The sequence below is a fragment of the Pelophylax lessonae genome (genome assembly GCF_965119305.1).
Source record: "Pelophylax lessonae genome assembly, chromosome: 3".
In the NCBI taxonomy this organism is placed as follows: Eukaryota; Metazoa; Chordata; class Amphibia; order Anura; family Ranidae; genus Pelophylax; species Pelophylax lessonae.
Genome location: NC_138770.1, coordinates 22,770,167 through 22,792,849, shown reverse-complemented (window position 1 = coordinate 22,792,849; position 22,683 = coordinate 22,770,167). Strand labels below are relative to the sequence as shown.

General features: G+C 45.0%; 1 protein-coding gene and 1 pseudogene across 2 annotated transcripts in view; one reads left to right on the top strand and one right to left on the bottom strand.

Annotated features, from left to right (window-relative positions):
* LOC309549772 (uncharacterized protein) overlaps positions 1–20,455 on the top strand; it is a gene marked incomplete at both ends in the record, with an annotated part of 33,225 nt that extends 12,770 nt beyond the window's left edge. The window contains one exon of the mRNA XM_082250282.1: positions 18,951–20,455. Within this exon, the coding sequence (XP_082106408.1) occupies positions 18,951–20,455 (1,505 nt within the window). The remainder of the gene's footprint in view (positions 1–18,950) is intronic.
* The window catches only part of LOC309550703, a 167,092-nt pseudogene that overhangs the window by 98,932 nt on the left and 45,477 nt on the right, over positions 1–22,683 (bottom strand). The gene's annotated exons all lie outside the window — the stretch shown is intronic.

Here is a 22,683-nt window from a genome sequence, read left to right as displayed (position 1 = left end):
GGATGAATCATCAAAGAACCCTTACAGTGAAAGAGCGTATAGTTCTGCCTATATACTGTTTTCCACAGGGGCAGGTCAGCAGATATACAACGTTTTTAGTCGATGTGTAACGGAAGATATGAACTCCTGTGTCTTACTTCTGCCCCAAATATTATGTTGGCAAACATTACACTTTATACAGGGGTAATAGCCGATAAGGTTATGAAAGAATGAAGGTCTGACAGGGAGATTATTAATTAAATTTCCCCCAATATTATTAATCCCCCTGTCAGATCTTCGTTCTTTCATAACCTTATGAGAACTGACTGCTGCAATCTTTTTACATGTTTTCTATATTTAGCCCGATTGTTTTGTATTCAAAACGAGGCGTGGTGCGCGCATATCTCATTCACTGTAAGGGTTAATGAGCATATAGCAAACATTAAGAAAGGTTCCATCAATCATAGTGTTCCTAAGCAAAAATATCATAACCATGACCCAAAAAGCACTGAATTTGTCATTATTGAGAAATATTTTCCACCATGGAGAGGTGGTGCATGCACCAGAGGAGTCTCACGTCTTCAGACATTCTGGATTTATGAACTACGTTCCTATTATTCATTTGGTATGAATATAGAATGGGATATTCATTTATTTATCAATAAAGCTTGATTCACATATGGGATATATTTAACATTATTTTTATACAGTACATGTGATTTATTTATAAACCTATTCTGTGTATTATATCAATCATATAGGATTTATAATATTTTTAATATTTAATATTTATTCTTATATCAATCTTTGGCACGTTGTAAATTATTTTAATATTTGGGATTAAAATGGAATTTTTGAATTGGTTCTTTATAGATTGATTACCCTGTATATATTGTCAATATGCTACCCATCTTATTTTTAATTTTTTTTTTTTTTTATAATTGGTCGTGTTTTTTATACATTTTAAATTAGAATATTATTCTGGATCATTAATAAAGTTGTCCTACTGCAATTTCACACTATGTAATAGTCGCTGTTGAGAACTGACCGCTGCAATCTTTTTACAGGTTTTCTATACAGTATTTAGCCCAATTGTTTTGTATTCAAAACCAGGCGTGGCACGCGCATGATTGCCTGATCCTACCCCAATATTTAGCCAATGTTTCTGTAATACCCAACGAGGCTCTACACGTCTTTACATCATTTTGGTCTTACACGAAGTGTCCAACTATCGTATGCAGGCCTCGCACTCAGAGTGAAGCTTGGAGTATGGAGTGGATTTCTGTTGTTTACACATACTAGCCTCGTAGTGAAAATGAGGCTTGGAACACGCGCCTGGGTGCCATCTTGGCCATACACAGGAAGTGAATTATCTTTGCCCTGTAATACACATACTAGCCTTGTAGTGAAAACGAGGCTTGGAACACACGCCTGGGCTCCATCTTGGCCATACATAGGAAGTGAATTATCTTTGCCCTGTAATACATATACTAGCCTCGTAGTGAAAACAAGGCTTGGAACACACGCCTGGGCTCCATCTTGGCAAGATACAGGAAGTGAATTCCCCTTGACAGGTAAACGGTGTCACTTGTCGCCTGTCCTGTTTGGGGTCATATTCACTATTTAAACTGCATTACCATTGACAGTAGCATACCCCAAATGATGTCTAAGCAGACAAAATGCGTTGGGTTAACTTCTGTCCATGCTACTACCTGTCAATGCTTTTTACTGATTCGGATTTAAGCGCTTTTTATCTACCTAACTGTAAGTGTTCTGAACTTTTAATAAATACCCTTTGCTTATGGTATTACACTATGTGGAGCCTTTTGTTTCCTTTCTTTGATGATTCATCCGTCATGGAAGAGTATTCACCTAGAGGTCTACATTCTCTGCATTCATTTGGATTACTGATGGTTTATGCAATTTTCCAAAGAAAATAGAAAGGCAACTGGTGTGTAGGACCACTCAGTGTCCTCCCTGGCCTACTGGGTGTATACACACCAACGTATGAGTTGACTCACTAGGCATACACCAAACTGAGTCCACTCACTCCAGTAAGCCTCCATATATATATATATATATATATATATATATATATATATATTGGTGGTGGATGGAGTCACAGCAAATTTTCAATTATTCACTTCTGGAATACACGTTTGAAGATTTTTCTATATTCACTCCACTCACTTTTTGCCCTTATTCACTTTTTTATTATTATATATTTGCTTGTATATGTATTCTTCACAATGTTATGAATTTTCACCGATTATCATATGATAATTATCTATGAGCGCTACACATTTCCATATTTATATATTTTATTTATATATGCATTTAAAGAATTGCTATTACTTAAAGAGATCTCCACCACTATTCCTATGTGACCATTACATCCTTGCAATTTATGTTTAGCATGTTCATTTTGAGTGGATTAACATATATTTTAATGCTTTATGATATATTTTTGCATTTCCTTATCCAAAAAGATCAATTTCCGGAGGTTGTTTTCTAGGGTATACCCTTGTTTTGAACTTAGCCATGTAAAATAGATATTATACAGGAATGATTATTATGAGGTTTCTCAGGGCTGCAGTTCCTCTGAACTCCACAAGATGGAGATCTCACTTATACTCGGATAGGAAGTCTCTATGGAATACAGACAGGAAGTGCGGTCAGGAACAGACAGGAAATTCTATATAGACGACGTAGTGAGGAGACAGCAGAGGAGGTAATAAGATCTTATTTCCTATTTACACCCAGTAACCCCCGTCATGTCCATCTTCTTCCTCCATAGTCACTGTGATGTCTTTTATCTCCAGCAGATGATGATACACACATATATAGTGTGGAAACCTAGATTAACCCCTTCAGGGGCAGAACATTTCCCCACTTACGGGGCCGGAACATTCTCTTCATTTTGGAGATATATTCTAGTAATATGTTCCTCTAAACAAACAGCACTGACAATAAATAGACAAGACAATGACCATCCTGACCATACATGGCCTACAAAGGGCAATTATTACACTACAGAGGCAGCCAATGGGCAATCATTACAATATGCAGCCAACACAATGATGGAGTGCAGGGGTCAGGAGTATGGAGCATAGAGCCCCTTACATTGCTGGTCAGGAGGAAGAAAACATCATTGGTGTCAGAGGAAGGAAACTACTAAGGGCTCTGAGGAAAGAAGAAGAGCTGAGGGGTCTCTGAGGAGGTAGCGGGACTAAAGGACTCTGGGACCTCTGAGGGTTTACTGCATCTGAAGGGCTCTGGGACCCCTGAGGAGGAACTGTAGCTGAAGGACTTTGGGGGCCTCTTAGGAAGTAATCGGACTGAACAACTCTGAGATGTTAGTGTGACTGAAGGACTGTGGGGGACTCTGAGAGGGTAGTCGGGCTGTAGGGCTCTGAGGTAAGAGGGGGCTGTAGGGCTCATAGAGACTCTTGGTCTTTGATGGTCCTCTCATGCCACCTGCACTTACTTTTGTGACCTCCTTAAGGAACTCCTGCCAGCACCTGAATGAAGCCTTCACCTCACCATCTCACTGGTCAAGAAATATGTTGCAGGCCACAAAATAGAACAAAGAAAGACACTTGTTCCTTGAGGAGTTCTGTTTGTGCAGCATCGCTTACTGGTTGGCCAGTCCAATACCTTCCCATGGCACAGGGTCTGGCAGTGCCTGGTGCTGGAATTCAGAGCCCCGGGAACCCACTGCCACTGTACAATGTCCTGGATACTACAGAATAGTTGTCAACCAAGAAAACAAACCCCTTCCCCAGCTGTTCTCCTCCTACCCACACTGGGCTGCCATTGGAAGGAAAAGAAGAGACTCCTCCCCCACAGCTCTCTACACCACCACCAGCATCCTCCTGCTATCCAATCCAATCCCTTCTCTTACTGCAGGGAGTGACGGTGACATCACTCCTGTTAGTCAGCAAGCTGCCGAAGATTGGAGCCTTGCAGCCGGAGTTCTGGCAAATAGACATAAAAAAGAGGGAGGAAGAACAGCTAACAAGGGGGCTGTTCAACTATAGGTATAATTCCCAAGCGGTGTTCAGGACTAAAAATCAAGTACTTTATTGAATATATATTAAAAATTAAAAAGAAATCACATTTATCAATAACGAGTCAATAACATGACATAAACACACAAGTAAAAAAACAGCCCAGGTCATGTGGTCTTTTTAATTGTCTTTGAGAAGTAATGACGGAATCACCACAGAGGAGGGAACTAATGAGTCCTGGTGTTCAGGGACTATAAAAGGACCATTAGCATATTCCCTCCCTCGTTCTGAAGAAGTCCGCTGATTGGCAGACGAAATGCGTCATCCAGTGATGTCTGTTGTTCCCGGTGACAACCTGAGCCAACCTCCAAGCCTGCATGTGCTGCGCTGGAATCTCTAGACTTTAGCCAGTTGGCTTTCTACATACTGCCCTGCATGTTAGCTACTTGGATCTTACTCCACGCTGAGCCCTGTGATCTAGGGGGACTACTAAAGGAATGAACTTAATGTTCCGTACTGACAAGGAAAAGGCACTTACCTCAGAACTACTGTCGGAAGGTCAAGCAGCAAGCAGTGAGTAAAGTTTCCAAAAATGGAGCTGATGGCAAAAGTCATAAATCCTGCTTAGCTTCCTTCCATACATATGACATTTTCTTTGTGCCTCATCAGTGATGGTTATTAAAGTGTATTTCCATATGAACTTTCCTCCTTACTTGGCTCTAGCCTCTAGGATATTCACTTTCTCCCTAAGGCTGCATTCACATGTCAGCGTTTGGATCGCGGGCAGAACCGCCGCGGTTCCGCCCGCGATCCGGAGATTTATTGCAAATCGCGGGACGCCTAGCGTTGCCCGTTGATTTGCAATAGCCCCCCAAACGCCGAGCGATGTTGCCGCGATTTCCGCCTGCCGAATCGCGGCAACATCGCGCAAACAAAATCGCGGGACGCAATACGCTCCAAAGATGCTCTTGTACTTCTTTGGAGCGTATTGCGTCCCGCGATTTTGTTTGCGCGATGTTGCCGCGATTCGGCAGGCGGAAATCGCGGCAACATCGCTCGGCGTTTGGGGGGCTATTGCAAATCAACGGGCAACGCTAGGCGTCCCGCGATTTGCAATAAATCTCCGGATCACGGGCGGAACCGCGGCGGTTCTGCCCGCGATCCATACGCTCACATGTGAACGGAGCCTTAAGCCAACAGTAAGTGGAGGTGATGGAATGGATTAATTACGATGGACTAGTCCCTGGATATTATGCTTATTGTGTCTGGAATATTGAAACATCTGCATATTGGCCTTACTATGAATTTCCTGAAGGATTCTCACTAAACCCAGTGTTCTTTACTTCATAAATGACTATTTGTAATCCACATTAATGCCGCTTGCACTGTATTATGCACCTTATGTTCCTCGATTCCCTCCATCCCTAGAGGTAATTACTACTGTGGAGTGGTTAGCTAGAGATACTAACATAGTAGCAGAATCTCGGCTGCACAGTGACTTTCTTACAACTTGAAGGTCTGTTTATACGGAGGAAACTTGACCGGTCATCAGTAATTTTGATTATTGACATAGCTGTAATTAGTCGGCTTCACTGTGAACTTTTTACACTCGTTATCAGCTGATTACTTGCATTAACACTTACAGCCACCTCCACGGCACTCAATAGGTTATGTTCCTGAATTCCATTCACCCCAAGGGATTAATACTATTGTGCAAGGAATTTTCCAACTAACATTAAAGAACTGTGTGAGAGTATATACGTTTGTGGGTATATAGAGGAAATTTGATCTGCCATCAGCAACTTTGATTCATGATATAGTTGTTACTTTTTACACTCGTTACTAGCTGATGATTTGCCTGAACTCTTATAGCCACCTCTACGGCACTCTATCGCCTGTGTTCCTGTATTTCATCTATCCCAAGGGATCAATAATGCTGTGGAAGAAATCTTCTAATTAAGAGTAAGGAACTGTGTGAGAGTATATACGTCTTCCCATTGCTGCAGCATAACAGGACTTTGTCTGTCCAACTTTCTAACTATTTTTTCATCTGCTATCCCAGTTTTTTGTGAACAGAGCTGATCTATTTTTAGTCTTCGGTTGTCACCTGGGCTGTTTTTTACTTGTGTGTTTATGTCATGTTATTGACTCGTTATTGATAAATGTGATTTCTCTATAATTTTTAATATATATTCAATAAAGTACTTGATTTTTTTGTCCTGAACACCGCTTGGAAATTATACAATCTTTGAACAGCTCTCTTGTTAGCTGTTCTTCCTCCCTGTTTTGTGTCTGGTTAAACACATAGGTAATCCCACACCCTACAGGTGAGATGGTGAGGCTTATCCCCTACTAAACTAAGTGATTTCACTTGGTCTGCTTTGTATACCTAAGTTCTGGCAATTATCCTGATTAGCCGCCAACTCCCACCAAGAGTCAGCAAGTTCCCCTTTCTGGACATCATGATGACCCTACATTGACCTCACAGCACTGCCTCAGAGCAAACAAGTCAAAGGAAGAATCATATTTATTATTCCTTGTCTGCAGATCAAAAACTAATCAAATTCAGTTCAGAAAACCAAACAAACCCAACAGAGAAAAGGGAATTTTCGATCCGGCAGGTCAAGAGGGTCCCAGGCCTTGAAAATGTAGAACACACTAAACAGTCCAAACTAAATGTGTTCCTATGAGGGCAGTAGTCCTTAAATGTACAGAAACCCTTCTATGCCCCCTCACATCCCCATCCTATTATTGTGTGACCAATACCATCCATATAATTCTTACTTTCATTTTCCAAAGTTATCCGTCTACAAGGAGACCTTTATAGATCAAATGATGGCACCAATGAGGATGGAGGAGGACCGGAGTCACATGACTGAGAATGTAATAAACCTCACCCTGGAGATCATCTACCTGCTGACTGGAGAGGTGAGGAGGATTCTGGGAGGTTGCATGATATCACTCTTATCTCTATTAATAAAACACAGACCTGATCGGAGAGATGAGGGGAATTCTGGGATTCTAACATGATATTCCTATTGTTTCCTCAATACAGAGATTTCCTCTTCTGAAGTCAGGTGATCATATGACCATCACAGTGCCTTCATGTGACTCCCTAAAACCTGAGAGACACAACATGCAGAAGATTCTAGAAGTCACCAAGAAGATAATGGAGCTGCTGACAGGAGAGGTGAGCGGTGCTGGGAATTCTGGGACATTATCCAGTAACAGACAAGGGATGTGTCTGGATGGTGACTGTATCATTGTGTGTGTCAGGTTCCTATAAGGTGTCAGGATGTCACTGTCTATTTCTCCATGGAAGAGTGGGAGTATTTAGAAGAACACAAGGATCTCTACAAGGATGTCATGATGGACAATCAGCAGAATTTGAGTTTTGTGAAGAATGTAAGGAAGGAATTTCCCCCGAATGAGACGATATTGAACCTCACCCTGGAGATCCTCAGCCTGCTTACTGGAGAGGTGAGTGTAATGAAGGGGTTAAATCTGACTCCGCTGTATACTGGGATGTATTCTGATTCACTTTGAGACTTCTGATGTTCTGCTAATCAATAACAACATCCACACAAGTACTATGAATACATAAATTTACGTACCAGTGTTGGAACTACCAGGGTCGGGGGCCCCAGTGGGATTGCTGGCCACAGGACTCTAAGCATCTCTCTCATACAGCCAGGTGCTGCACTGATAGTTCCTCCTCCCTCGCATGGATGGGAGAAGGGAGAGCACAGGAGGAGAGGGGTGGGAGGAGAAGGAGCAGATCGGCTCTCTCCTCTCCCATCTGTGTGAGGGAGGAGGAACTATCAGTGCAGGCTCTGAGCTGCATGAGAGAGATGCTCTCAGCTCAGAGTCCTGCTGAGGAGGCACTAATTGGCAGCACTGATGGGGCTGCAATGATGATCAGTGCCCTAAATATCAGTGTGAATAATGTACTGACAGTCTTGCCAATTAACCACTTGCCGACCGCCTACAGTATATTTACTGCGGCAGTCAGCTGCTCCTAGGCAAACCGACGTAGTACTGCGTCGCTTGCCCAGGAGCCTGTAGGGGCGAGCACGCACCGCCGGATGCACGCTCCCGCCCCCGCTCATTCACGGCCATCCCCGCGTGTGTGACCGGCGGCTCCGATGTCCGCCGGCCACTTGCGATCTCGCTCAGGAGAGCGAGAAAGGCAGACGGCTGATGTAAACACAGCTGTCTGTCATTCTCCCTTAGATCATGACAGAGGCTATGCGATCCTGCTCTGTAGGATTGTATGTCTCTGTTATAATCTAACAAGCCACGCCCCTTGACAGAATCAGGCCCCTAGGGATACATTTAACCCACTGATCACCAATAAAGTTAACCCCTTCCCTGCCAGTGTCATTTTTACAGTAACAGTGCATATTTATAGCAAAAGTGTCAAAAATGTCAGTCAAGGGTCCGATCTGTCCGCCGCAATGTCGCAGTCCCGCAAAAAAAATCGCAGATCGCCGCCATTACTAGTTAAAAAAAAACAAAACAATAAAAATGACATAAATCTTTCCCGTAGTTAGTAAACGCAATATCTTTTGCACAAACCAATCAAAATACGCTTATTGCGATATTTTTTTTACCAAAAATATTTAGCAGAAAACAAATTGGCCTAAAATGTTAAAACATTTTGATTTTTACATTTTTTGGGGGTGAATTTCATATAAAAAAAATGTGAAAAATATTGTTATTTCTTCAAAATTGTCGCTATTTTTTTGTTTATAGCGCAAAAAATAAAAATCGCACAGGTAATCAAATATCACCAAAATAAAGCTCTGTTTGTGGGGAAAAAAAGGACGTCAATTTTGTTTGGATACAGCGTCGAACGAACGAGCAATTGTCCGTTAAAGTCACGCAGTGCCGAATCGCAAACTAGGGCCTGGTCTTTGAGCAGCCAAATCCTCTGGGGCTTAAGTGGTTAACCATTTCAGCTCTGGAAGATTTAACCCCCTTCATGACTTGGCACTATGTTATTTTAACTGACAATTTTGCGGTCGTGCGACACTGTATCCAAAATAACATTTATTTACTGTATCCTTCTCTTCCCCGGTATTGTGCCCTTCTACTCCCCTGTACTGTGCCCTTCTACTCCCTGTACTGTGCCCCTTTAATCCCCTGTACTGTGCCCCTCTACTCCCCTGTATTGTGCCCTCTACTCCCTTGTACTGTGCCCCTCTACTCCCCTGTACTGCACCCTTCTACTCCCCTGTACTGTGCCCTTCTACTCCCCTGTACTGTGCCCCTCTACTCCCCTGTACTGCGCCCCTCTACTCCCCTGTACTGCACCCTTCTACTCCCCTGTACTGCGCCCCTCTACTCCCCTGTACTGTGCCCCTCTACTCCCCTGTACTGTGCCCCACTACTCCCCTGTACTGTGCCCCTCTACTCCCCTGTACTGCGCCCTTCTACTCCCCTGTACTGTGCCCTTCTTCTCCCCTGTACTGTGCCCTTCTTCTCCCCTGTACTTCTCCTGTACTGTGCCCTTCTTCTCCCCTGTACTGTGCCCCTCTTCTCCCCTGTACTGTGCCCATCTTCTCCCCTGTACCATGCCCCTCTGCTCCCCTGTACCGTGCCCCTCTGCAACATTTATTTACTGTATCCTTCTCTTCCCCGGTATTGTGCCCTTCTACTCCCCTTTACTGTGCCCTTCTACTCCCCTGTACTGTGCCCTTCTACTCCCCTGTACTGTGCCCCTCTACTCCCCTGTACTGCGCCCCTCTACTCCCCTGTACTGCACCCTTCTACTCCCCTGTACTGTGCCCTTCTACTCCCCTGTACTGTGCCCCTCTACTCCCCTGTACTGTGCCCCTCTACTCCCCTGTACTGAGCCCTTCTACTCCCCTGTACTGTGCCCTTTTTCTCCCCTGTACTTCTTCTCCTGTACTATGCCCCTCTTCTCCCCTGTACTGTGCCCATCTTCTCCCCTGTACTGTGCCCATCTTCTCCCCTGTACCGTGCCCCTCTGCTACCCTGTACCGTGCCCCTCTGTTCCCCTGTACTGTTCCCCTCTACTCCCCTGTACTTCTTCTCCCCTGTACTGTGCCCTTCTACTCCCCTGTACTGTGCCCTTCTATTTCCCTGTACTATACCACTCTTCTCCCCTGTACTGTGCCCTCCTACTCCCCTGTACTATGCCCTCCTATTCCCCTGTACTGTGCCCTCCTACTCCCCTGTACTATGCCCTCCTATTCCCCTGTACTGTGCCCTCCCTCTCCCCTGTACTATTCCCTCCTACTCCCCTGTACTGTGCCCTCTTATTCCCCTGTACTGTGCCCTCCTATTCCCCTATATTGTGCCATTTTGCTCCCCTGTACTGCGCCCCTCTTCTCCCCTGTACTGTGCCCTTCTACTTCCCTGTACCATGCCACTCTATTCCCCTGTACCGTGTCCCTGTGCCCCTCTATTCCCCTGTACTGTGTCCCTCTATTCCCCTGTTCCATGCCCCTCTACTTCCCTGTACCATGCCCCTCTACTTCCCTGTACCGTGCCCCTCTACTCCCCTGTACCGTGCCCATATACTCCCCTTTACCATGCCCATCTACTCCCCTTTACAGTGCCCCTCTACTCCCCTGTACCGTGCCCATCTACTCCCCTGTACCGTGCCCCTCTGCTCCCCTGTACTGTGCCCCTCTACTCCCCTGTACCATGCCCTTCTGCTCCCCTGTACAGTGCCCCTCTACTCCACTGTACCATGTCCTTCTACTCCCCTGTACCGTGCCCCTCTGCTCCCCTGTACCATGCCCTTCTACTCTCCTGTGCCCTGTGTTTATTAGTCTTTGATTTGTGTCATGTATTCTCATTGTATAAAATCTATTATATTGAAAGTACTAATAAATATGTTTAATTCTATCAACTATTTATTCTTTTATTTTAGTAAATTTGAGCAGGCTGGTAGGGGCCCCAGTACATTATTTTACCCAGGGGCCCATGATGATATAAAGACGTCCCTGTGGGAGAGTGATATTTATCTTTGTATAACACAGAACTGTACAGTAATAATGAAGAAATCTACTGAAAATGACACAAGAAGGAGATCTCATAATAGGACCACAAGATCCTCGAGAATCCAGAATCCCATCACCATCCCCCCACATCTATCCCTGATCCGTACAAGACACAATACACAGAAGGTTCTAGAAGTCACCAAGAAGATGATGGAGCTGTTGACAGGAGAGGTGAGCGGTGCTGGGAATTCTGGGACATTATCCAGTAACAGACAAGGGATGTGTCTGGATTGTGACTGTAACATTGTGTGTGTCAGGTTCCTATAAGGTGTCAGGATGTCACTGTCTATTTCTCCATGGAGGAGTGGGAGTACTTAGAAGGACACAAGGATCTCTACAAGGACGTCATGATGGACAATCAGCCGCCCTTCACATCCCCGGGTAAGAGGAGACTTTATTGTAAAGGAGAGAGCAGTACAGAGGATCCACCTAGATCCCCCATCATCTGATAAACACATAGAAACAATGTATTCAGTCTCAGGAGATGGGAGGCAGCGGTGTGGGACCTCTGCAACTTGTCTCATGTGAGCATTTAGGACCCCACTGATTACTGAATACCAAGATTATGAGTCCTGACCCTTACACTACATAATATATATTGTACATTACATACTCCTGACCCCTGCACTATGTACTCTATATTGTACATTACATACTCCTGACCCCTGCACTATATACTCTATGTTGTACATTACACACTCCTGACCCCTGCACTATATACTCTATGTTGTACATTACACACTCCTGACCCCTGCACTATATACTCTATGTTGTACATTACATACTCCTGACCCCTGCACTATATACTCTATGTTGTACATTACATAGTCCTGACCCCTAAATTGGTTTGGCAAGAACGATTTTTCATGAATCCATGCTGATTACTACTAATAATATTGTTTCCATTACTAAAGTCTAGTATATAGTCTCTTAACATCCCCTCCAAAATCTTGCAGACTACAGATGTTAGGCTGACCGGCCTATAGTTACCCGGGATATATCTCGGCCCCTTTTTAAATACTGGTACCACGTTGGCTTTTTTCCAATCAGCTGGCACCATACCCGTCTGTAAACTATTCTTAAAGATCAAGAATAATGGTCTGGCAATCACCTGGCTGAGCTCTTTAAAAACCCTCGGGTGCAAGCCATCCGGTCGCGGTGATTTATTTATGTTAAGTTTCTCTAGTTTAGTTCTAAGTCTATCCTCTGTTAGCCATGGCGGTACTTCCTGAGGTGTATTATTTAATTTATCATTACAAGCTGGGTTAGTGTAGCCCCCCAATTCTTTTGTGAAGAAATTATTTAGCACTTTTGCCATCTCTCTGTCCTCTGTGGCCAGATTTCCTTCATCGTCTTTTATGGGGCCAATGTGTTCTGGCCTCGCTTTCTTACTATTTATATACTAACCACTTCTATACAGTGCACTTTCACCCCCTTCCTGCCCAGGCCAATTTTTAGCTTTCAGCGCTCTCACACTTTGAATGAAAATTACGCGGTCATGCTACACTGTAACCATATGACATTTTTATCCTTTTTTCACACAAATAGAGCTTTCTTTTGGTGGTGTTTAATCACTTCTGGGTTTCTTATTTCTTACAAAAAAAAAAGACAGAAAATTTTGAAAAAAAAAAAGTTTTCTTATTTTCTGTGAGTAAATTTTGAAAAAAAAATAATTTTTCTCCTTCACTGATGTGCGCTGATGAGACGGCACTGATAGGCTGCACTTATGAGGTGGTACTAATATGCTGCACTGATAGGTGGCACTGATGAGCACTGATAGGCAGCACTGACGGGCACTGAGAGGTGGCACTGATGGGCACTAAGAGGCGTCACTGGCGGGCGGCACTGATGGGCACTGACAGGTGGCTATGATGGGCACTGACGGGTGGCACTGATGAGCACTGATGGACAGCACCATCAGTGCCCACAATCGGTGTCCATAGTGCTGCCAGTCAGTGGCCATCAGTGCCTAGATGAGCAGGCACTGACTGGCAGCACTGTGGGTACTGATGGTGGGCAGTAATTGGCACTTTATTTACATTTTGATGATCAGTGCCCTGATTACCTGTCCTTGTCTACCCTATGAGGAGGAGCCACTGATCAGCTCTCCTCGCCTCACACTCTGACAGTGTGAGGCGAGGAGAGCCGAATAACGGCACTTCCTCATTTACTTGTGACCAGCTGTGAATGGACACAGCCGATCACATGGGTAAAGAGTCATCTCATTTACTCTTTACCAAGATCGCTAGGACACGGCGCGGCCACAATCGCCGCTCTGCGCGCCCCCGGGAGAGGCTGTTCTGGTGCGCCGTCATATGATAGCTGTACCGCTCCGCCGTCATTTGATGGTGGGTGGATAGCAAGTGGTTAAAGAATTTTTTGGTTTTTTTTTACTCTCTTCCGTTATATGTCTCTCGTGCTCTATTTTACCCGCCTTGATTCCGCCTTTACATTTCTTATTGCACTCTTTGTAGTGTTGGAATGCTGCCAATGACCCCTCAGCCTTGTCGTTTTTGAAGGCCTTTTCTTTAGTATTAATATGCCTTTTTATGTTGGAGTTTAGCCACCCAGGGTTTAGTTTTGCTCTTTTAACTGTATTCCCCTTTGGACTGCACTGGCCAATCCCTTTGTTTAGTATGCTCTTGAAGCACTCCCATTTTTCGTCCGTGTTCTTTGTTCCCAGGGTTATATCCCATTTGATATTGTTTAGCAGAGAGCGCAGTTTTGGGAAATTGGCTCTTTTGAAATTCAGTGTCCTTATATTACCCTTGTGTTTCCTATTACTATGATTTATACTAAAACTAATTGACCTATGGTCACTGTTTCCTAAGTTGCCCCGTATTTCTATATCCGTGAGCAGGTCTGTATTGTTGGTAATCAGTAGGTCAAGTACCGCATTGTTTCTTGTCGGTGCATTCACCATCTGACCCATGAAATTGTCCTTCAAAACATTAAGGAACTGCCGAGCCTTGGATGAATGCACGGTTCTTTCTGCCCAGTCTATATCTGGATAATTAAAGTCCCCATTATAATGACATTTCCCAACCTTGCTGCCAATCTAGTCTGTGAAAGGAGATCCGCCTCCCCCTCCTCCCTCTGGTTGGGGGCCTATAGCATAAGCCCAATATTACTTTTCCCATAGTGCCTTCCCTTTGAAGTTCTACCCATAGGGATTCTACCTCATTCATAGCTCCATTATTAATATCATCCCTCATATTTACCTGTACACTGTTCTTAATATACAGACATACCCCTCCCCCTTTTTTACTTTCTCTATCTCTGCGATAAAGGGAATACCCCTGAATGGTTTCCAGCCAATCATGAGAGCTGTCAAACCAGGTCTCTGAAATCCCACAAAATCTAAGTTCTCCTCATACATCAGCAGCTCCAACTCTCCCATCTTGTTGGCCAGGCTTCTGGCATTTGTATACAGACCTCGTAATTTTGTCCGGATACATACTATATCCTCGTTTGATGTTGTTTTTAAGCTGCTCTTGCGATTTTTCCCCATACCCACCTTGGGTTTAGGAACTCTGAACACCCTACCGCTAATGTCCCCATTTGTGCCCGCTGAACCTTGCTCCCCTCTGGCTAATTCTACATCTGTACCCTCCCCCCATAACCTAGTTTAACCACTTTACCACCGGAGGATTTTGCTGTCTTGCGTCCAGGCCACTTTTTGCGATTCGGCACTGTGCGACTTTAACTGACAATTGCGCGGTCGTGCGACGCCGTACCCAAACGAAATTTACGTCCTTTTTTTTCCCCACAAACAGAGCTTTCTTTTGATCACCTGTGCAATTTTTACTTTTTGCGCTATAAACAAAAAAAGAGCGTAAATTTTGAAAAAATAACAATATTTTTCACATTTTTTTATATGAAATTCCCCCCCAAAAAATGTAAAAATCAAAATTTTTTAAAATTTTTGGCCAATTTGTTTTCTGCTACCTATGTTTGGTAAAAAAATCACAATACGCGTATTTTGATTGGTTTGCGCAAAAGTTTTTGCGTTTACTAACTAAGGGAAAGATTTCTGTCATTTTTGGTGTTTTTTTTTTTTAACGAGTAATGGCGGCGATCTGCGGGTTTTTTTTGCGGGACTGCGACATTGCGGCGGACAGATCGGACCCTTGACTGACATTTTTGACACTTTTGGGGGTACTAGTGACATTACTACAGTAATCAGTGCTATAAATATGCACTGTTACTGTAAAAATGACACTGGCAGGGAAGGGGTTAATTTTATTGGAGAGGGAGGGGTTAATGTATGCCTGGTGCTTACTAACGTGTGTGGGGGGAGGTGACTGAGTGACACAGGGACAGATCGCAGGTTCAGCTATGCTGAACCCTGCAATCTGTCACTGTCTGTCACTTAGGAGATCCGCCCGCTTTGTTTACACAAGCGGGCGGATCTCCAAACTCGATTCCCTGATGATCAGGGAAGAGCGGTGGTGATCATCGCTGCTCCTCCCCTGGCCCGACTCCCGCTGTGACTGAATACAGTGGGAGCGAGCCTCCGGCGGTGCGCGTGTGCCGCCGACAAGGACCTACGTCGCTGGACGGGAACGAGCCACTTTGCCGCAGTAGAGCTCCAGTGAGCGGTCGGCAAGTGGTTAAAAGCCCCTCTAACTTGTTGGCCATCTTCTCACGCAGTACGTTTGCACCCTCTCCATTTAGGTGCAATCCGTCCCTACTAAAGACTGAGAAGTTGGCCCAGTTCTCCAGGAACCCAAAGCCCTCCTTACTACACCAGCTCCTCAGCCATTTGTTTACTTCCCTCATCTCCTGCTGCCTCTCGGTATTTCTGAAAATACTACCTTGGAGGGCCTATTCCTCAACTTAGCTCCTAAATCCCTGAAGTCATTTTTTAGGACTCTCCATCTCCCTCTGACTTTGTCATTGCTACGCACGTGTACCATGACAGCTGGGTCTTCCCCAGCCCCACCCAATAATCTGTCCACCAGATCCGTGAAGTGACGAACCCAAGTGCCCGGTAAACAACAGACAGTTCAGCACTTACAGTCTTTGTGACAGATTGCACTCTCTGTCCTTCTAATAATTGAGTCCCCTACCACCAGAACCTGTCTTTCCTTTCCCTTGCTCCCGCCCTCACTGGAGGAGTTCTTCCCCTGGCAGCTAGGGGCGTCACTCTGCTCCACCAATGCTGGTCCCTGACTGGATTCCCCAACATCACGCAAAGGGCGTATTTATTGGGGTGCTCGACAATGCTCGGCCTCATTGGTGAGAGTATGACAAGTGCCTTGTTCTCTTCTACCCTTCCTAACTGTCACCCAACTACTCTGCTCTGATGCCTGCACCCTTGTATCTCCGCCCTCCTCTGTGCAGGCCTCTGCCTTTACTTGACGGGTACGTTCCCAGCTATCCTTCAGTGTGGAGAATCTTCTCAGTGTTGCCAGCTGCTTCCCTAGATTCAGGACCTAGATACTGGTATGGACTGGGTAATGTGTTAGGATCTATACTGGTAGGGACTGGGTAATGTGTTAGGATCTATACTGGTATGGACTGGGTAATGCGTTAGGATCTATACTGGTATGGACTGGGTAATGTGTTAGGATCTATACTGGTATGGACTGGGTAATGTGTTAGGATCTATACTGGTATGGACTGGGTAATGTGTTAGGGTCTTTACTGCTATGGACTGGGTAAAGTGTTAGGATTTATACTGGTATGGACTGGGTAATGTGTTAGGATCTATACTGGTATGGACTGGGTAATGTGTTAGGATCTATACTGGTATGGACTGGGTAATATGTTAGAATCTATACTGGTATGGACTGGGTAATGTGTTAGGATCTATACTGGTATGGACTGGGTAATGTGTTAGGAAGAAAAGGATGCCACATCGTTTGATGGAAATGAAAATTATCACCCTACAGAGGGCTGAATTTAAAGCCACCCCAAAAATTAAAGTGAAAAAATGATGCAGCAGGCGAGTCCATTTTGGTGAAATGTCATTGCAGGGCCTCAGAATGGTCCTCAGTAGTTTGTATGGCCCCCACGTGCTTGTATGCATGCCTGACAACGTTGGGGCATTCTCCTAATAAGACGACGGATGGTGTCCTGGGGTATTTCCTCCCAGATCTGGGCCAGGGCATCACTGAGCTCCTGAAAAGACTGAGGTGCAACCTGGTGGCGTCAGATGGACCGATACATAATGTCCCAGAGGTGTTCTATTGGATTCAGGTCAGGCGAGTGTGGGGGCCATTCAGTGGTATCAATTCCTTCATCCTCCAGGAACTGGCTGCATACTCTCATCACATGAGGCCGGGCATTGTTGTGCACCAGGAGGAACCCAGGACCCACTGCACCAGCATAGGGTCTGACAATGGGTCCAAGGATTTCATCCCAATACCTAATGGCAGTCAGGGTGCCATTGTCTAGCCTGTAGAGGTCTGTGCGTCCCTCCATGGAGACGCCTCCCCAGACCATCACTGACCCACCACCCAACCGGTCATGCTGAACGATGTTACAGGCAGCATAATGTTCTCCACGGCTTCTCCAGACCCTTTCACGTCTGTCACATGTGCTCAGGGTGAACCTGCTCTCATCTGTGAAAAGCACAGGGTGCCAGTGGTGGAGCTGCCAATTCTGGTGTTCCAACGGCAAATGCCAATCAAGCTCCACGGTGCCGGTGTAACGTTAGAAAACCATACCTCGTGAAAATTCCATACCCACATCACTTCCTGTCAGAAACGTAATGGAACAACTGAGCAGCGTAGCAGTGCACATGCTCACAGCTCCGAATACGTCATTGAACATCTGAGGAGCTTACTAGTGCGCATGCTCGGAGGGTATGGAATTTTCACGGTAGTGTGTGTAACGTTACACCGCATCAGCTGTGGCGGCGGTTACATTAAAGGTTACATTAAAACAGCTCGGCTGCAATATGAGTCATCTCCGCTTCTATCCCTGTCACTTCCCTGATCTCGACTACTAAATGTAAAAGCGGCGGCGGGTGTATGAAATCTAAATGACGGAGATCTCGGCTCCGTGATTTATATTTTCATAGACCCGCCACCGCTTTTACATTTAGTAGCCGAGATCAGGGAAGTGATAGGGATAGAAGCGGAGATGACTCATATTGCAGCCGAGCTGTTTTAATGTGACCTTTAATGTAACCGCTGCAACAGCTGAGGCGGTGTAACGTTACACACACTACTGTGAAAATTCTATACCCTCCGAGCATGCGCACTAGTAAGCTCCTCAGATGTTCAATGACGTAGGTGCACCGGAAGTGACGAGGTTATGGAATTTTTACGGGTATGGTTTTTTCACGGAACACCGGGCAGTGAGCACAGGGCCCACTAGAGGACGTTGGGCCCTCAGACCACCCTCATGAAGTCTGTTTCTGATTGTTTGGTCAGAGACATTCACACCAGTGTCCAGCTGGAGGTCATTTTGTAGGGCTCTGGCAGTGCTCATCCTGTTCCTCCTTGCACAAAGGAGCAGATACCGGTCCTGCTGATGGGTTAAGGACCTTCTACAGCCCTGTCAAGCTGAAACTGATTAACAACCCCCTCTGCTACTTGACTGACCAGATGAATATCCCAGGAGTTTCCCTGACTTGATGCTATACTCTGATTATAAAGTGTTGAGCAGTGTATATGAGTGTGGAAAACTCTTGGTAATTTTTCTTGTCTTCTGACAGACGGACTCTGTGGTGGGAATAGAAGGATATCGGAGGAAGATGTGACTACAGAAGATAATGACATGGCATCTTCTCCAGAAGTAAATCCCGTTCCTCATAATATACATGACAGACCTCACCATTGGAGGAGATCATTGGAATCTCCTGATACTTCACATAGTCCTCTAATATCTGACAGTGCCGATGGGTGCTGGAAACCATCTCATCTCAGGGAATCTTCTTTATACCATACAGGAGAGAATTCATTGTCATGTTCAGAGTGCGGGAAATGTTTTAGTAAAAAAAGTTACCTTCTTCAGCACCTTAGAATTCACACAGGGGAGCAACCTTTTTCATGTTCAGAGTGCGGGAAATGTTTTAATGCAAAAGGAAACCTTCTTAGACACCAGAAAATCCACACAGGTGAGCTTCCCTATTCATGTTCAGAGTGCGGGAAATGTTTTAAAAGTAAACAAGAACTTCTTCGCCATCAGAGTATACACACAGGTGAGCTTCCTTATTCATGTTCAGAGTGCGGGAAATGTTTTAAACAGAAAATAAACCTTCTTAGCCATCAGAGAATGCACACAGGTGAGCTTCCCTATTCATGTTCAGAGTGCGGGAAATGTTTTAAACAGAAAAGAAACCTTCTTAGCCATCAGAGAATGCACACAAAGGAGCTTCCCTATTCATGTTCAGAGTGCGGGAAATGTTTTAATAATAAAGGAACCCTTCTTAGCCATCAGAGAATACACACAGGTGAGCGTCCCTATTCATGTTCAGAGTGTGGGAAATGTTTTAATCATAAAGGAAACCTTCTTAGCCATCAGAGAATACACACAGGTGAGCGTCCCTATTCGTGTTCAGAGTGCGGGAAATGTTTTAATAATAAAGGACACCTTCTTAGCCATCAGAGAATGCACACAGGTGAGCTTCCCTATTCATGTTCAGAGTGCGGGAAATGTTTTAGTGAAAAAAGACAACTTCTTCAGCACCAGAGAATTCACACGGGTGAGCGTCCCTATTCATGTTCAGAGTGCGGAAAAAGTTTTAATAATAAAGGAACCTTTCTTAGACATAAGAGATTACACACAGGTGCCCTTCCCTATTCATGTTCAGAGTGTGGGAAATGTTTTAATGAAAAAGGAACCCTTCTTAGCCATCAGAGAATACACACGGCTGAGTGTCCCTATTCATGTTCACAGTGCGGGAAATGTTTTAATCGTAAAGGAACCCTTCTTAGCCATCAGAGAACTCACACAGATGAGCGTCCCTATTCATGTTCAGAGTGCGGGAAATGTTTTAATGAAAAAGGAAACCTTCTTAGACATCAGAGAAAACACACGGGTGAGCGTCCCTATTCATGTTCAGAGTGCGGGAAATGTTTTAATGAAAAAGGACACCTTCTTAGCCACCAGAGAATACACACAGCTGAGCGTCCCTATTCATGTTCAGAGTGCAGGAAATGTTTTAATGAAAAAGGAAACCTTCTTAGACATAAGAGAATTCACACAGGTCAGCATCCCTATTCATGTTCAGAGTGCGGGAAATGTTTTAATGAAAAAGGAAGCCTTCTTAGCCATCAGAGAATACACACAGGGGAGTGTCCCTATTCATGTTCAGAGTGCGGGAAATGTTTTAATCATAAAGGAAGCCTTCTTAGGCATCAGATAATACACACAGGTGAGCATCCCTATTCATGTTCAGAGTGCGGGAAATGTTTTAATGAAAAAGGAAACCTTCTTAGACATCAGAGAATACACACAGGTGAGCTTTCCTATTGATGGTCTGAGTGCGAGAAATGTTTTGGTCAAAAAGGAAGCCTTCTTAGCCATCAGAGAATACACACTGTGACAGGGGGTGTGAGGTTTGCAGGTGCGCGAATTGCAGTGCCATGTGTACTGCCCCATCTGGCTGCCATTTAAGCTTAACGGGGTGGTAATATCATGACTCAAATGTCTACCTTTACCAATCCCTCCCCACGAGAGGCAACGGGCAGGAAACCATAACAATACATGAGCTTGATTTATTGAAGTAGCCGGCTTTTTATTGGTCCAACCAATGTATGATTATTAATACATTTGACACATTTGTTAATTCTATTATAAAAGATTTAAGCTTTATTTTATTCATATCATTACTGTGTGGTAATCGCTTATTCTGATCTTGTACAATAAAAACTCTTCGTACAATATTCTGTGCCGAGTCTTCTTTTTTACCAATGATTAGATGATCGGTGATTGGAATGTGATCAGTTCATAGAGAGTCATTGTAACGGATCCTATAGTCTCTATGAGAGAGATCCATGCAGCTTCTCCCGAAATGCCAGTGAAAATACCATCAAGCTCCCCATTCCCCCAAACATGAGTCCAGACTTCATGAAGGGGTAAATGAACACTTTATTAAACTCACACGCAGTCAATTTATACACACATGGACACATCCCCCTCCTCATCAAATTACTACACACAGGTCAGGGGTTGAATGATTACATTATAACATGTAGATGAAATTGTATACAAGAACTGAACTAATTATCTAGCCCTCTGAACAGAAGCAATGGGAGTTCATGAATATTTCTAAGGAATAATGACCACAAACAGTATTCTTAACAGATGACAATGACTCAATCAGCCTGAGCCAATTACCTGGAAGACGGCCGTCCTCGAGCTCATGAACTACAATACACATCAGCATATTCAATGATGTCTGAGAAGACAGAGGGTTGAGCTGATGACTAAGAGGGTTGAGCTGATGACTAAGAGGGTTGAGCTGATGACATTAGTATCTGTCACAAGAAGTACACGGCAGCATGGCAACTTGGGACAAAATCTTCACACCTCTGGAGAGACATTGTTGACAACTAACCCTCTCCCTTACAGGCAAAACTTCCATTTTGTCACATAGCTCCCCCTTAGTTCCATGGGATGGCATACCCGCCTAAACCCTAACGGGTCGGCTTGGGGATGTCCGGGTAGTAGAGTCTATTTCTCCAGTTCTGTCTGCTGGGATAACCCATCAGCATTGGTGTTCTGCTTCCCTGGCCGGTATTGTATAATGAAGTTGTAGGGCTGCAGTGCCAAGCTCCATCTCAACTGTCTGGGGTTATCTCCGGCTACTCGGTTGAGCCAAATAAGTGGGTTATGGTCCGCCATTACTGTAAAGGAACGTCCATACAAATACGGCTGCAGTTTCTTGATTGCCCAACACTAGGGCCAAACACTCTTTTCAACGGTGGCATAACTGACCTCCCTGGATAGAAGTTTTCTGCTCAGATATGCCACCGGAGGCTCCATGCCATCCTCCCCAACCTGGCTTAAACAGCTCCCAGTCCAAACATTGAGGCATCTGGGTATCTAGAGAGGGTGAGGCATTCATAGCTGGTTCCTGCTGTCTGGTGGTGACTGGGAGTGCTCCTTCCGAAGTCGGGGTTATAAATTATGAGGTTAAACACCCCAAGTCATTCCCCAACAAGACCTCTGCTAGTAAATCTGGCATGATGCCCACTTCCACTGACTTAGCCCCGGTGCCCCAATCAATATGCACCCTGGCAGCGGGTAACTTGTGGATGGCTCCCCCTGCCACCCTTACAGCCACAGCACACCCAGTGTGCTGTGAGGGTTTAACCCTGTGCGGTTGTACCAGGGTTATGGTGGCTCCAGTGTCTCTCAGTCCCCTGGCTTCTTGTCCATTTAGTCTCACCGTCTGTCTGTGGTGAGCCCTGTTGTCCTCAGCTGCTTGCACTGGGATAGCCTCGTGAAGGATACCCAATTGCTCCTCAGTAGGTTCAAACCTGGGTACAACTGGGGAAACCTCTGCGGGATAGTAGGGGACCATTATCTGTGCTGAAGGGGGTGACCCTGGTTGGATCAATGCAGCTTGGTTCCTGCTCTGGGTACAGTCTAGTTGATAGTGCCCAAACTGCTTGCACCTGTGGCACTGTACCCCACTGCGGGACAGGTATCTGGGTGACTGCCTGTGGATGTGGTAGTAGCGAACTGCTGCTTGGGCT